The 16,832-nt window shown below is 37.9% G+C and overlaps 2 protein-coding genes across 2 annotated transcripts in view; one reads left to right on the top strand and one right to left on the bottom strand.

The window, feature by feature from the left end:
- LOC144656441 (histamine H2 receptor-like) overlaps window positions 1–16,832 on the top strand; it is a 93,016-nt gene that overhangs the window by 12,830 nt on the left and 63,354 nt on the right. The window lies entirely within an intron of this gene.
- LOC144655764 (DENN domain-containing protein 3-like) overlaps window positions 1–16,832 on the bottom strand; it is a 38,207-nt gene that overhangs the window by 20,437 nt on the left and 938 nt on the right. Inside the window, exons 2-21 of the mRNA XM_078516027.1 lie at window positions 16,500–16,615; window positions 12,434–12,560; window positions 11,550–11,702; window positions 11,109–11,177; window positions 10,223–10,278; window positions 9,860–9,920; window positions 9,058–9,157; window positions 7,815–7,926; window positions 7,636–7,687; window positions 6,615–6,760; window positions 5,935–5,996; window positions 5,262–5,361; window positions 3,886–3,992; window positions 3,273–3,317; window positions 3,111–3,190; window positions 2,787–2,817; window positions 2,350–2,383; window positions 2,061–2,126; window positions 1,320–1,426; window positions 852–985 (exon numbers count right to left, since the gene is read on the bottom strand). Coding sequence (XP_078372153.1) covers window positions 852–985; window positions 1,320–1,426; window positions 2,061–2,126; window positions 2,350–2,383; window positions 2,787–2,817; window positions 3,111–3,190; window positions 3,273–3,317; window positions 3,886–3,992; window positions 5,262–5,361; window positions 5,935–5,996; window positions 6,615–6,760; window positions 7,636–7,687; window positions 7,815–7,926; window positions 9,058–9,157; window positions 9,860–9,920; window positions 10,223–10,278; window positions 11,109–11,177; window positions 11,550–11,702; window positions 12,434–12,560; window positions 16,500–16,601 — 1,744 coding nt within the window. The 5' untranslated portion in view covers window positions 16,602–16,615. The remainder of the gene's footprint in view (window positions 1–851; window positions 986–1,319; window positions 1,427–2,060; window positions 2,127–2,349; window positions 2,384–2,786; window positions 2,818–3,110; window positions 3,191–3,272; window positions 3,318–3,885; window positions 3,993–5,261; window positions 5,362–5,934; window positions 5,997–6,614; window positions 6,761–7,635; window positions 7,688–7,814; window positions 7,927–9,057; window positions 9,158–9,859; window positions 9,921–10,222; window positions 10,279–11,108; window positions 11,178–11,549; window positions 11,703–12,433; window positions 12,561–16,499; window positions 16,616–16,832) is intronic.

Raw genomic sequence — 16,832 nt, 5'->3', positions numbered from 1 at the left:
CATATCGTATTTCTTTGTGGTACCTACGTAAATGTGTTGCGTGTAATAATGTTTCATAAAAATAATATAAAAATATCTTTAAATTTCTGTTGACTTAAGAAAGGAAAACAAAACAGAATTATACTACGTAACCTCTACAAGACATCAAGAGTGTGTCTGAGAGCTGCAAGCTGATAAAGTAAGCTTAACTCGTTAAAAATAAATAAAATGACGAAGTCATGAAATTCAATTTTTAGCAGCAAATGTTTGGCAAAGCCCATGAGGTGCCAGCTCTAAACAACTGAACAAGTCACAAGGCAAAAACGTAGCAAATGCGACAGGATCTTTTGGCAAAAAGTAATACTTCCGGTTCACAAGTGGATTTGTTGCAGAGACGTAATCCGTGCGTCATGTCTCTGCGTCTTGTTCTCTCGTGTATGCAGACCTTGAAGGGACAAGTTCAGGGACAAAATTCTATCCCGTAGGTACCAGACGTTTTCACGACAACTGATACTTCAGATATATAAGGTTATGTTTACACGGGACCGGTCCGGAACTGATCCGGTCCAATTTGCGGACCGGATAGGCCTTTTGTTTACAAGGGACCGTTCTGCAACCGATCCGGAAAGGATCCAAAATTGGACCTGAAAATTAGCAGGCCCAGTTTTGGATCCGTTCTGGACCGGTTCCAGAACGGTCCCGTGTAAACAGAAGCCGATCCGGTCCGGTCCCGTTCGGAACGGTTCCGGACCGGTCACGTGTAAACGTAGCCTAAGAGAGTTGCTGCAGGGGCGTTATCCTTACATAGTGTTCCTTCTAATTTGTCCCTTCGTGTGTAGATCTTTGAGCAGTAAAATGTGACCATTCCTTACCTGTGTAAATTCCTTCAAGAGTGAATGGTGGCAGAACGAAGATACTCAGGTTTTCTTGTGGGTTTACAAAATATTCTTCGGATATGATGGGTACAGGCACGGAAGAGGAACTTCTTTTTCTCAAAGGTCCTGCCCTGAGAGATAATAATAATAATAATAATAATAATAATAATAATAATAATAATAAACATTTTTATAGCGCCTATCCAGGTCTGCTCTAGGCGCTTTACAAATCTATAAAAATTCGTTAAAATTAGCTGAATAAATCTTAAAAATTAAAAATGTACATTAAAAGTAATAAAAAGTAAAAATCACTAAGAGTAATAAGTTTTTTTTTAAAAGATAAACCAAGAATCAGGAATAGGATGACAACAGAATAAAAGCAATTGTGTGTTAACCAGTAAGAGTGGCCTAGCCACTTTATTTGAAGTATAGACGTTAGTTGAGAAAGAAAACACAACGACTTACTTGTGAACAACTCTCGTCTTCTGGGCCATGAGAGTAAAGTAGTCTGTTTTCTCTGGATCGTGCATAAGGTCGTAAAGAAACATGCTGAATGCGTGACTCTTGCATACCTTGAAAACGTCGACGAATTTGATTAAGTTGGAGACAAAGAATATAAGGTATTAATTCAGACTGGCGGTCGAGCGTACACATGGCGTCTAAATGACACACCGTATACCAATCTAAGTCGGATTTTAAGTTTAGACTTTCCCTTGGACTTTAAGCTCATGACTCCTTTTCCTAAGACGTCAGGTTTATTTAAAAAGCTTGAAGTACAACTGGGAAACGCACCAATTTACTAGCTGAGCTTTTGTAAGTATACAATAAGTCAGTCTGCAACAGCCAGTGACTGAGATAGATATCGTAACTTCTTTAACAGCTACAACTTTAATACCCCCAAAGGCAGGAGTACGCTGCTTAACATTTTTCACCAAGGACGTTCGTAAATTACAACGGAGTTAAAAATGAACTAAGACGTTCATCCAGTTTTAGCTGTTGTCTATTCCGATCCCCAAGGAAACAAAGAAACCTCCTTGTCGAAAGTATGAGACATTGCCTCTAATCACTTTTGTGTCGACTGTCGTCTAAATAAAGAGAGCTAGCAACTATTAGAAAGAACCGAAATTGTTTTCATGTGCCAACATCTTGGTTGTTGACAATTTACATAATATAACAGAAATTGTCAAGTTGTAATAGCTTGCTAACCTCACGATAAAACTCTTGGTCATCTGAAGGCTTTGACTCGATGTAAGTATCCATGTCAAAAAAAAGCTTTGGACAAACAGACAAAGAAAAGCATTACAGCTATAACAACATCCATGTCTCGAAAATATATTTACTTTTACAAATACCCAAAAGACAAAACAAACAAACACACAAACAAAAAAAACAAAACAAAACAAAACAAACAAAGAAAACAAAACAATATTGAGTAAACGTTTATAAATGTTTGTAAACATTTCTGAGGAAGAAAACCAATAAACACGCATCTTACATCTTCCTTCTGGACAATGTAAGTCTTTATGTCACTAAAATAGAAAGAGTAGTAACAAGTACAAGTTAATGTCGCGATGCCAAAAAATCTGTTCCGGGAGTTTAACTAAGGTAACAAAATACCGGAAGGGCCAAAAAATGGAAAATTATTTTCTAAAGATGGTTATGACTGGGGAAAATTGAGACAGTTTATGGAGAAGCAGCAAATTTCATTCAACATAAGAAAGTTGTTATGTAGACGTCGCAATAAACAACGCAGTTACAGCCATAATAAATTCGACAAGTCAAGACATTTGAAGGAAAAAACCGACTATCAACACTTCACGTTCAAAGTAGGGTGATTTGCAGTATTGGAATGCATTACTTACAGTTGTTCTTTATGGATAACCTTTACGAAATTTGCATGAAAATTATTTCAGTAAAGTTGTATCCACCTACCTAAACATTCGTAACATCATCTCTAACGTGGCTGAAGTGAGAGCAAAACAAAAACAGATGAACAATAGAAAAATTGCAAAAAAGTAACTTTGGCGTCTTCGTTCGACATAGCTGCAGTCTTTCCCGTATTCTCGTATTAAACTAGACCCACATGTAGCTTGCAATGGCAATTACTTCCGGGAATCTTTCCAAGCGCTAATCATGTAATGGACTATCAATTACAAATAAAATAGCAGGACTAATCACATATCATAAACATACCTTGTAGAGCATTCAAGAAAAGTTAGAAGTATACAAAAATAAAGTTTGGTTAAATTTACTTACATGCCAAAACAAGTTGTTGAAAATCTCTCACAAACTTCTCTCTTTCCTCTTGCATTTCTTGTAAGGAGTAAAACGTTTGTCTGTAATTAAAGAAATTCCTTTTTAGTTAAAAAACTGGCTGAAAGAAAATGTCAAATTTTGAAACTTGATAGTTAGTCATACCTTTGAATGAGGAGCCGGTCAAAGTGGATTTCTGCGTTTTTCATTCTGAAAAATGTATTTTCAGATTAGTACTTTAAGAGATATAACGTTTAAAATATTACACCACCTTAACACAATCAAGTTGCAATACTCTACTTTGTATTAAGTCGCTGCTTTACAAAATATTTGTTTAGCATTCTGACACCTTTTTGGCATCTTTTGGTAACTTTCAAATGGCTTTCGCCCCATTTGGCTGATTAAAAACAAGAACTGTAAGATGTGGAGTTGGTAAATTTTGCAGTTTGCTCTAAGCGAAAATACTGTCTGTTCCGTCTCTTTTTCTTGTAATTTGATTGGCCAGGTGAAACAGAAAATTGTCAGAAGATGCTCAAAAATGTGTCAAAAATTCAAAAAAAGTTTGTTAAGTACCAACGGTCTGTCTCGAAGCACTTGCATAATATTATTACCATGGTCACTCTCTACGATGCGAGGAAATTATAAATTCGGAACCACAATAAATTTCATTTCCGCACAGCCTACTTGTTATAGAAAGCAGGCTAAACGATCAAAAATGAAGCACACCTGATGGTTGCCCACGGCAACGTGAAAGAAGCCTATCAGTGTCATCAATTACCTGAATTTATACATGTCTGTAGCATAGGTTGGCAGTCGTGGAATTTTTGCATTTGGATGTAGCGTTACGGATCCATCTTCAATGTCCGCAATAACTATGCTAGATAACTGAAAAGTGAAATAAAATGAACTCACAGTGAAAACTACAACACTGGATGTCTTATCAGACTGAAAAAGAAAGAAGTTACAGTAATCCTTAAATAAAACAAAACTTAGAGAATAACGCTAAGGTAAAGAGCAGAAAAAAACATTGGAGAATTAGAGAAAGTGAAATTGTTTGTTCATTCGCATGAGTAAGATAGAAAAAAGGTCACTCAGCGAAATACATTACAGTAACTCTGTAACTCAGTTTAAACTTTACTCCTACACTGCTTTGAGCTAAACCTATTTTGCTCTACTGAAAGATCAAATTACATGTATAACAAAGCACACTACAGTCACGCATGGCAACCGTTGGTCATGTACGTTTCTTTGTGCACCTTAATTTCCGCCTTCTTTTTGGTAGTAAGAAATGTTAGACACTTAAACTTACATCGACACACCACTCATTGAAAGACGTCAAATGTGAGGGGGAAAATAAGCATAATTATTGTTCATTCAAATTCATTCCGATTGGCTTTCAATCCCCGGTTAATTGCAGCTAACCGGCTAGCGCCGACCAAATTTGGAAAAAGGTTCTATTATACGACGATTGACGTCATTTTAATGACGTCAATTGTCCTACATCAAAAATTAACCGATCGCAACCTCGTTCCCACGGCATTAACCGATCGCAACCTCGTTCTCACGTTACACGGCAACTGCTCTGATGCTGAACGACTTAAAAGCGGGGAAATAGCGAGATTTGTGCAGTAATTATTAGAAGACAAGGACAGTTTTAACACGAAAAAGGCAACGAAGGCGAGTCAAACGATTTTCAAAGCTTATCTTCAAGAAAAACAAATTCCTGAACCAGCCACAGCGAAGAACTTGGAGCAGTTTTACGAAAATTCTACGTCGAAGTAAGCAAGAACGATGATAACCTGTCGCTTTGTGTCGTCACATTTAGCTTCACTTGACACTTTAAGCAACTGTTGAATATGGACATTATGGAGGTATTCGAGTTTGAAGTTTAAATCAAATTTTAAAGCGAAAGTTGTTGTATATTGTGTACTTTTGGCTACTGTCAAAACCCTATTAAATTCATTTTGTACATTTGGAGCCCTGGAAATATTTTGAATGAATAATAAAACAATTATCGAATTCGGCTTTCGTATGTTATAAAGAATTATGCAGATCTCGGAGGGTGTTATCCGCTTAAGCCAAACACCCTCCTCGATCTGCATAATTCTTCATATTATACTCTGCCTCATCCAATAATTTCTAATTATACTTGACCTCGTCCATCTCCATGACAACCCTTTGTATCTGACTCTTGTGCTGTGTGTGACATCCCATGATAAAAGCACCGGGCGCTTCAACTAGATCAAGAAGAGCACTGCAACATAAACATATCGATCGCTGAACGTTTACATTTAACTTTCGTTTCCACAAAACCCAAGAAAATGCAGCTTTGAGTTTTCAGAGAAGTTTCCAAATATATCTTATTAACCAAGCGCGAAAAACTCGTACTAAAAGAATATCGGCGCTAATGTCGGACCCAGATGTTTTATTATGTTTAGGGTTGAGAAGATATGGGTACGAGATAATAATTATCGGCGCATGGTCTTGAACGCAAGGAACGGTCTGCGGATTGATTGATTAATTGATTGATTGATTGATTGGTTGGTTGGTTGATTGATTGATTGATTGATTGATTGATTGATTGATTGATTGATTGATTGGTTGGTTGATTGATTGATTGATTGATTGCCAGTATCCTTGTTTTTCCTTTTTTTAAGTTGTACTGTAGCAAGTAAGTAGCTACAAAAAGGGAAAATAAAGGTTGTTGTTGTTGTTGTTTCCTTGTACGTTTCCCTGCGAGCCTGGTTAATAAAAGATTTATTACACGACTTTATGATTGATATACAAGTTATACAAGTTTTAAAGGGCTTTTACTGCAGCTACATACCTTGGAAGAATTGGTACGTATGTCCAACACCACGAAAATGGTTGAATGAAGGTGAACAAGCTCTACAGATAAAGATTAAAAATGGCCTGTAAATGTAAGTTGTGACTTTGGGCGGAGAGATTTCCTGCGTCGCAGATACTGCTTCCTTTTAGTAAGGACTACTTAAAATTTTGCTAATTTCGAGTTTCTGTCTCGCACTTCGGTTTAAAGGGGCTAGGTCAGGGGGATTTCGTCCATTTTTGGTCTAAACTGTTCTGAAATTAGTGGTAGGCAACTTAACCCATGGAAAACATCATCTTTGAGCATCTTAAGAAAGGCACCGCTATAAAACATCGACATTTATAGCTACGGCTATAAATGTCGATTTTTTGAACACGCCTGGAAACAACTTGAAAAGTTAAGCCGTAATTTTTCAAACTGCAATCCATTGCCATCCAAGCCATCCGCAGCCAAAGACGCTTGTTAACAGTTTCAGTGCTCTAATAAAGCAATTTTTAATAAAATTGAACAATTACTTTTTCGGGTGTTATCCCTTCTTCGGTGTGAAAGAAAACCTTTTTACTTTGCCAGATAAAAATACTAAGAATTTGGAAAAATTCGATAATACAACGCGCCATTTTCTAAGGTTATTTCTGAAGAGAAGATTAACGAATTCTATACTATACTGCAATAATACAAACCTCAATGATAGTAGTGAGGAGGGAATATGACGACGAGAGGAAAACAATCCGTTGTTGAGTCAGAATGCAGCTCATGAGCAGAAGAATATTATCAAACGAGAAGTAAAGAAATGGGAAATGAAGATCCATGTTTATAACTCTGGTCTCTACAATGGAAACAGGAAAATAACAAGGATAAGTGCTGTTGATTCTAAACAAAGGTTACAAATTGTAACAAAATGGCCAATAAATCTTAGCATTTCATTGACAAATGCAGTTAACAAAAAATTCGCACATGATGTATTTGTTCACATTAGAAAATGGATGAAAACCAGTACTAAACGTTCGACTGAGGTCTTCCTGGTTTTCACTAGCGTCACAAGCGCAAGGATGGCTGCTCTTATTTCACCGTGAAAACGCCTCGACGCAAGTAAAAGCACCAGCGCATTGTATTTTGATGCTTCTGTTTGTGCTTGCCGCAACCACAAGCACAAGGGTCAATTAGCCATGTTCAAAACGAGCAGGGGACTGGGTACGAATATTCAATATCGATTGCACTGAAAAACTGGGCCCGTCATCTGAAAGAGCATCCAAAAATTAGTAACTCAACCAAATTTGAGAGTTATTGGTTTAAACGCAAAGGCATGGAACTCTTTTAAAAATCGTTAAAATAAGAGAGCTTAGTATGGCTGGATGGACAGCTGTCCATCCAGCCATGCCTTTGCGTTTAAACCAATAACTCTCAAATTTGGTTGAGTTACTAATTTTTGGATGCTCTTTCAGATGACGGGCCCAGTTTTTCAGTGCAATCGATATTGAATATTCGTACCCAGTCCCCTGCTCGTTTTGAACATGGCTAATTGTTTTCTTTTTTGCGTTATTCCGCATGTGCTTACGCTTGCACTTGCGTCTCTAGTGAAAACCAGGCTTTAGGACACTTCGGAAAATGTTGACTTGTTTCTTGCAACCGTGTGAGGTGACTTTACAACGGTATGGTAGTACAAATTACGGTAGATCTAGAATATGATCTTTTTAAAATTACCTGGATTTTCGGCAGGCCGTACAAGATGTTTTATTCCATACAGCTCAAATTCCTAAAATAAAAGCATGACTGTTATTAAGATACATGTATCCCAAATTACCATAATCATGGTCCGACCAGAAGAAATTCGTACGAGGAAAAAAAATCAGAATTAAAAACATGGCAATGAAAGATCTTACAATTCCAAGAGAGCCGGGTGGGGGGACTGGTACCATGGCCAATTGTGATACGAACTGCATTAAAGCCATTTTGAAGCGGCGTGCGTCACTTGTCGTAACTTGTGGTAAAAGACTGCAATATAATCCATTCAGTAGAAAATGTAGATACACCATACTGTGTACAATTAATGTGGACAATGAAAAACAATTTACACGGGATACGTTTATGTAGCACATAAGTGCCACGTATTAGCTCTCGCAAGGTTTAACACGAATGGTTCGCTACCCTTTGGGAGAACAATAGAAGAAACAACAGAAACAATGCACTAACCCCGAAAACAATAGCAAGTGCTACACTTGAAGACCAGTAGAATTACAAATTAACAAGAGCTGCTACACAAAATAAACGACATGGGCAGAAGCAGATAGTTCGTCTTGATGCATGATTCTGCTGATTAATCTTGCTGAAATGGTGTAAAACTAATTGTGGAATTGCACGCATTTTAGGCATCCCCAGGGGGGTACTCCGGGATCAAAGTGACGGGGATGATCGAATGGAGGCAAAACTCAGGACCCAAAAAAATCCTTAAGTCTCCCGACATTACCCAAAAAATTCCCTGGACCAAAAAAAACGCCCAAAAAAATCCCTAGTCAAATTACCCCTTAATTGCCAAGGCCGCGCCAAGGCACTTTAGTTTGATTTTAATACCCAAAAAAAAAACCTATTTAAATCAAGTCACCCAAAAAATACCTGCCAAATTCTCCTACCCAAAAAAATCCCGGAATCGAAAATTTCGACCCCAAAAAAATCCTTCGCACATCCCCGTCACTTGGATCCCGGAGTACCCCCCTGGGTAGGCATCCTACTGATGAATGGTTACGGCAACTAAATTTCATAGGAGCGACTATTGTATTCGTGGTCTGTCCCCTTAGAATTACCTTTGAACACCCAGACTGACTATACACAAATTTGAAGTCAAAGTGTTTGCAACGGAGCAAATCATTACACGTTTACATCCATGTTATGGACGTAAGGATTTTGTATTTTAATACATGCACATGTCAAAAGTTATTTTTGTTACCGAAACGACAGTAAAGTGCAGTTGTGTTTCAACAACATGCGACCACCTGATCCGAATATAGCACAAACTTTTTTTGAAAGAAATGGCTGTAAACACAACTTTATAACCGAATGTCCACCTACACGGGACGTTTAACTGCATAACTGCAATACTACATTGTGAAATACATATGAAGGTCTCACCTAGACAAACAGTCCTTCATCATGTTGAAGTAAGGCCACTTGGAAATCAAACAGCAACATGCCGGTACATAACATATTTCATGGGACGAATTTTCAACAACTAGAGAAAAATACAAAAAATTTAAACTTGCAGAAAGAGAGCAAAATGCCTTAATTTACTCTGTCTATAGCAGGGCATAAAACACACACGATGATAATGTCCCACCCCAATTATTTTTTCTCTTTGAACTGAAATAAAGAAATCTGTTACCGCTACACGAAAGGCTGATTTTGATGTTATTGTTTTGACAAAAGGGCATTATAACGAGAACGCATTTTGACGAGGATTATGGACCAGACTTTAGAAGCGTTGTGTGAAAGTTTTCTTATGGTGACGGTCAAATAGCTGAGAGTTGGGGAAAGTCGACATCGTCGCATGTGAAACGAAAGAGAACTCTTGTACTCTCTTAGGAACATTTTAGCAAGTTTAAATTTGATGATAGTGCACAAAAAGTGAAGTGGAATCACACTAGTTGACCGTCAAATAAAAGCGAACTGGAGAACTAAAAGAAAAACATCTTTCCATCTTCTTTCTTTATAACATTTTAACCTTTTATTTTGACATCACGTATGGTGGAACCAGTCATAATTATATCGAAACAAATTCACTAAATGACGAGTACTTTCAAAATGCCTCCACAGAAATGTTTATATAAATGCATATGCAGCTCACTTTCGTTCTGGAATATTTAACAACCTTTACTTTGAATTCAAGATAGTTTTATATCTCTACAGAATCCTGCATTATCAGATGCATTCTCACCATTTCCATCACTCTTCTCATCCGTGTAAGACAACTTATAATTTCCAGGAATATCTTCATCCTGTAATTTGAAAACATAGAGGGATACTTAACAATTATTCTACGAGCGCGCGTTGCATATGAGATGGTAGACAAGTAGAGAAGGCAGGCAGTGCCTGCCTGGCGAGAGCACTATTCTGCTCCGTGCTTTGTACTCTTATAGAGCACACTGTATAAACCAATGAGGACGATTGTCGTATAGGAAAAATTTATAACAATGTTATTATTTAATGGTATGGTAAATTCAGTTACCACATTACACTAGTATTTTTGTGAGCGTATGAATTAAATGGCTAAATTTACTATCTGAAGCAGCAAGCCTACCTCCTGGATGAGAAATCCTCTGTAAAATGTCATGCAAGTACAATACGTGCGGTTCCCTACGGGAAAAAAAAAAGAATTTGTCTGTCAAGTTTGTAGAAATATCCAAGAAAAAAAAGCTCACAGTACAGCGAAACCCTGACAAAACGAAGTGGCCACGGATTGGGAAAATACATCCATTATAAGAGATTATTATGTTCCAATACATTTTACCCTTTGTGACTTTAGCCAGGAACTTTATTATTTAAGAGATTCGTTAAACGGGGCTCTATGATAATGTATAATACTGCAAATGGGTATGGAATTCACGAGTTAGGCAAGGGCGTTCTCTGCATTTGTGCAGTTTCCATGGTAAAGAGAAAATGTAAATATATTTCTAATTTTTTTAATTGCTACGTACAAAACTTCTCCCTCTACAAGACATTTAGCTCAGCCATTCCACAGCCTTGAAACTAACATAACTAGCAATACTCGGACAGAAAGGCAAGCAGAGTGCCTTCAGCGTCAACATTTATTTAACTCAGTTTATTTTTATTTACAAATAACTTATTCTACTAAAAACATATGAAAGGAAGCCATGTTTTACAACTAAGAAAGAGAAAAACTGCACTAATTTAAAAGCAGTTTTTGATCTTTTAGCTCTGAGTTAAAACGAATACGCTCGCCACTAAAAACTAAATCGGAGTCCGGGAGACAAATATTGCAGTTGGATTAGATATACAGTGTACAGTGTACATATAGTTCCATATAAAATACCTGCAGATGTCTGTTTAAGGGAATGTCTACATGGGAAGCAATAATAATTGGCAAAAGCTACAAAAAAGCTTGTTCTACAAGTACAATAGCTCTACAATATCAGTTTTTATACAAAACTGTTTTCAACACTTGCCTTCAATATCTGTGAGAACCAGTGAATGACAAACAACTGGTTTCTTTTTCTTTGAAATGAAACCACCTTCTGCAAGAAACAGTGATATATATAGGTAAGAAAATTAGATACAAAAGTAAGTCAAGTAAGATACATGTAAATAAAAAAATTAAGAGTTTCTGGCAGAAAAAAAATCTTCATCTTTAGGTTTGGAAACCTTGCAGAGATTGCCGACATTTGCTGTTCAGTAAGTGCTTCCAGCTCTTAATTGAACCTACTTGATCTGGAGTCCATATCCATTAGTCAAGAACACCATGCCTTCCTCCAAAATGCATAATGACATATACTTGAAGGTTTATAGAGGTTTACATATACAGATTTGCAGGTTTAACTCCCAGGCATTTGATGTTTTCAGCAGACAGAAATATGAATTCAACTATTTCATAAAATCATTTGTCTTACCAGGAAAACAAAGTGGAGGCAAACTGTTGATGACATCTTGTGCCAGTGGTAACTCAGCTGCAGTGACTCTAAATGATCCACGCCGCCGGCGTGATGGGTTTCCCCCTTTAGCTGGACTACACAAAACTCCAAACATAGAGTAAAATGGCTCCCCTGCAGAAGATTAGCAATCTAATGTAACTACTGTAGCAATATGATTGCATTAGTTTGTGCATTGCAAAAAGTGAGGCCCTGCCAGGGTAAATTCTGACAAGCAACATGGCCCAAAAAGTAGCGACAGCACATAAAATAAAATTGTGACAAATGACAACCCTTCAATTTAATTACCGACAGCGACATGAAGAACGATAAAACAGCGACACGGAACATTTTTATATTATTTTAGACAAGCGACACGAGAACCAACCCCCCCCCCCCCCCCCTGGCAGGGCCTCATAAGTCTAGCTATACATTTGGCTAATGTGAAAGGCAGTTCCTATTAAATGGCAGAATGAGCTCTATCGGTTAACTTTCAAATAAAGCTACCCTTAACACCTCTCTTACATCTTAAAAATAACCCTCTTCCATCCCACACCCAAAGAATAAATTTAGATTATGTTCGTCCTTACAAAATAGTGATATTATTTGTTCTTGTTACAAGTGGATCCCTTCTGTATTATACATGTTTTGTATTTTACATCTGCACAGCTTCACAGGATAATTGTTGAGTATACCATCATGTACATTTGTGACCAAAAGGTGTTTTTCCAGAAAATATCCATACCCCTCTCAAGTGCGTTGTATATTGTACACTCTAAGAATTTGCAGTTCTCAGAGGGCCTGCTGAGGGTGTGGCTATTTTTTGGCATGCGAATATAATTATATTTTTAAGATGCTAAGCTTACCATCCAAATCAAATGTTGTATAGGGAAATGAGGCAACTTCTCCTGACAAGGCAGCCAACACATGAGTCTCAAACATAGTTGAAAACAGAAGAGGGTCAGAATTGTTGCCTTTTGAGACCTTTCTGCTCTGTTAAAAGAATTGAAAAAAAAAACTGCCTTTGTCAAAGTTCAGTCATCTATCCTACACGCAAGTTTGTAATATTATCTCCCAGCTCAGGGTCCACTGGAGACATTAGTTAGTTCTCTTCGTGCCATGAGGCGCATAAGGCTGTAACTGTCTCTTGCCAACTAGCCCTGTCTTGCGCTGCGCCCCTGACTTCCAACCAGCTGGACCACCCCTTATGTCTGCATAGGCTTTTACCCACTGAAGTCATGATGTGCATGTCCGGCCGTTCCTCCGTCCACGGCCACAGCTTCGCCATTGCTAATTTGTTCTTGATAAAGTTACAGTTTCGGTAATCTTCTGAATTTTCTTCTGTTGGCCTACCGCCCAACCCCCATGACCTGGAGGGCTAGTGGTTTTCTGTCAGGGTTTTCTTTCCTAAGGGGGTTTATATGGCTCCCCAGCCGGTGCTGCTTTAGTCTGGACCCTCACCTCGCAGACCAATCCGGCATGGTTAGACCTGCCAGGAGCACAAGGCTCCCGCCGGCATAGCCCTGGGGGTCATAAGGTCACACAAGCCTCCCCGCCACGACAAGGCACAACACCAAGGGGAAGCCACTCGAGACATAATGGTGGCATAATGCTGGGGGTGGGAGGGATGGGGGGTACCCTGCGATGGACTAGCATCCCATACAGGGCGGGAATAGTAATATTCCTAGCCGCTTAATGCTACAGAATCTGGGATAAGTTCCCGCAATTATGGACCACTTGGTGCAAGGCTTCCCTTTTTCTCCTGAAAATTTATATAGTGAGTGTTGACAATACTGTAAATACAGACCTTTTGCTGCCTAGCAAAATGTTAATTTTATCATAGCATTTTAGTAACGTTTCTTAGCCTTCTTTGTAAATGTTATTGTAATTTAGCCTAGTAATCCTTAATGTTTTAAAATTTTCATGTTCATTTTCCATCATTGTAATTTAGCTTAGTACTTTTTTTTTAATTTTTATTTTTTTTTTTTAGATGCAGGGCCCCTTTGCATACCAGCCTATTCATGAGCTGAATGGGCTACCCTGCTTAAATAAAGTTTACTTTACTTTACTTCAGAAATCATTCTTGCAGGACTAGAAAATGAAAGATGCCATCAGCAGTAGGCGAGTAGCTGTAGGCGTGCCCAAAACAAGTTCTGGAAAGACAGTTTGTTTCATTTCAAATCCAAAGGAAAAAAGGGGGTGCGGGGACAGTCGGAAACTGAAGTAATACAATAGTCATGAAGGCACCCATGCTGCATGGGCCATTGATTATCTCGCTCATCATTGGTCAAAATGGGTCACATGTAGTAAGGGAAATGCCAAAAAATCACAAAAATGTAAAAACCCAAAAAATAAATTATTACAAAAGAATCACAAAAAAATGTCTTTGAAGGTTTCTAGTTAATATGCATGGTAAAATGACTGCATTAGTGCAAAATAAAAAGGTTAAGATTTAAGGTTTTTATTAAGTTTTGAAGCAAGAGGGCACCCATAGGATAGTAGGTTCGGCAGGCAGAAAAGAACTCTTACAGTGGATTTCTTTATTTAAGTCCAATTGGAATGTACATGTAGGCTGCAGGTACTGACTTTTGTATGTGTATCCTGGTACTGGTAACTGGGTCCCACCTTCTAATGAGAACTCAGAGATTGCTTTTATAACCCCCACCAGGGGCGGATCCAGGGGGTGGATTGGGTGGCTAGCCACCCCCCTTGATCCACCAGAAAAAGGAAAATAAACATATTGAAATAGAAATAAGGACAATGTCCATCCACCTTTCATAGTCAGGCGGCCGTTCAAAGTTAAGAAAGGCCATTTTTCCAAAATAGGTGGAGATTTTCGACAGCCTGTTTTACGAACTTCTGGCTTAATGTAACAAAACATTAGATTTCTTTTTGCTTTAGATTTTTTTTAGCTTTAGCTTTCAAGGGTTGTTTTCTTCTATGCTGACGACACACAGCTTTATGTGGGGTTTAAAACTGACAGTCTTGATAGAATGGCACAGTGTAAAACTTCGATTGAGCAGTGTGTCTGTGATATTGACAACTGGATGGCTGTCAACAAGCTCAAATTAAATCAAGAAAAGACTGAAGTTGTTCTTATCATCTCAAGGTATCGCCCTAGGCCTCCTTTAGAGTCTCTTCAAATTGGCAATGTGAACGTTGTACCAACATCCTTAGCTCGAAATCTGGGCGCTATTTTTGATCATCGTTTTAACCTTGAGGAACACATCCAATCAATCTGCAAGTCTTCTCATTACCATATAAGGAATCTAGCCAAAATTAGAAAGTACATTGATGAAGAGGGTGCCAAAACTGTTGTTCATGCCTTTATTACTTCGAAGCTGGATAACTGCAACTCACTGCTATATGGTCTTCCACAGCATCTACTTTCAAGATTACAATCCGTTCAAAATACGGCAGCTCGAATTATTACACATACTAGGAAATTCGATCATATTACCCCTGTGCTTAAGAAGCTACACTGGCTACCTGTCCGCTATCGTATAATTTACAAAATTCTCTTACTAGTCTACAAAGCTCTCCATGGGGCAGCGCCTTGCTACATGCAAGAGTTACTTTACTATCACACCTCTCGGAGATTTTTAAGATCATCTACACAGCACCTTCTGGTGACCCCCAAAGCAAAATTAAAAACATATGGAGAGAGAGCGTTTGCCGTGGCAGCCCCAAGGCTGTGGAACACAATCCCACTTGAACTTAGATTAAGTCCTTCTATTGGCATTTTTAAGAGACATTTAAAAACGTACCTTTTTAAACAGGCTTTTTAATAATTATTATTTTTTAGGTACATTTGAACTTATATTTGTAAATATCCGTTTTTAAATTTTTTAGAGTTTTTAACTTTTTAACATCATTTTATTAATATTTTTTTATTGTAAAGCGCCATGAGCAATTAGTGGATTTTGGCGCTATAAAAATACTTTTTATTTTTATTTTTTATTATTTATTATTATTTAGCCTTGCTGGAATAATTTTTTTCTTCATTTACATCTTTTTTAGCGAGTTTTCTTACCGTTTTTTCGCATTGAAGCGATTTCACAAGCAAACAAAGTCGCCAAAAGTGGCCCCTGGCCATTTTGCCAGGGGCTAAAAATTTCCACGCACGTGGATGAGCAAAAAAAAAAAAAACGCAGATCTGTTCTTTCCTGTATGTTCGTAGCCTGTCAACTTTAAATTTCAATCACTGTTCATTTCATAACTGAGAACTAGATTTTTTCTCTGGAATATAACTAAGTTGAGGGAAAAAAAATATGGTTTCAGTGGTTTAGTAACTTATTTGACAGCTGTATAAAGCTGCTCAAAATCGCAGAAATAACGTCTAAAAGGCTTGAACTTTTCAAAATTTTCTGAGGGGGCATGCCCCCAGACCCCTCTAGGGGCAGGGAGCCATGAAATATGGGCCTCAGACCCAAAATAATTTGCACTCCCACTTTCAAAAAATTGCCTAAAAGCTTGAAAAAAAACTGGGGCTTGAACAATATAGTAAACAAAAATATTGGTAAACAGCCACCCCCCTGTGAAAAATCCTGGATCCGCCCCTGCCCCACATCAAAATACGTTTTTGGACAACTTGCCATAATCTGGCTTTATTCAAGCAGATGTGGTACACCTTAAACATTAATTTTAGCATCCAGATAATGCTCTACAAGTTTAATTGCGGTTTTCAGTGAAATGCGAATTCTGAAATTCAAAATCCATGCAACTAATGATTGCATTTTCTGCTGCCGTCAATCATAATTATGGCGACAACCAATAAAACAAACAAAATGGATAACAATCCACCAATCACAACAGACAGACATGACTTTTTGACCCAGTTTGAATTTCAAAGTTCGCATATCAATGAAACAGCAATTACCACCTAGAAGGTAAAATAGAAGACAAAAATACAAAAAAAAAAAAAACACGTACTGCTGGTGATGAAGCTGGTACAAGCCCTGTGTCTTGATCCATGCCTACCACAACACAAATCTCAATCAGACTGTTCAGTAACTTGCTGAAGTGATGGTCCATTGTATCTCTTTTTTCTGTAAACAAACATCACATAGTTCAATCAAAATAAATAAATAACTTAGTTAGTAACTTAGTCAGTAAACAAACAAGCAAGCAAGCAGACAGGCAGGCAGGTACTGTGGTATAAGTTAGGTAGGCAGGTTTAGGGACCCGGTCGAACAATGTACATGAATGTATCTGATGGCTCACCAGCCATCAGATGCGGCATTTAAAGGGTGTGTGACAAATGTC

This window comes from Oculina patagonica, chromosome 1 (genome assembly GCF_052425735.1).
Source record: "Oculina patagonica isolate OP01 chromosome 1, crgOcupat, whole genome shotgun sequence".
Taxonomy (NCBI): Eukaryota; Metazoa; Cnidaria; class Anthozoa; order Scleractinia; family Oculinidae; genus Oculina; species Oculina patagonica.
Note: the sequence above shows the minus strand (reverse complement) of the source record. Positions and strands in the feature narration are given on the sequence as shown.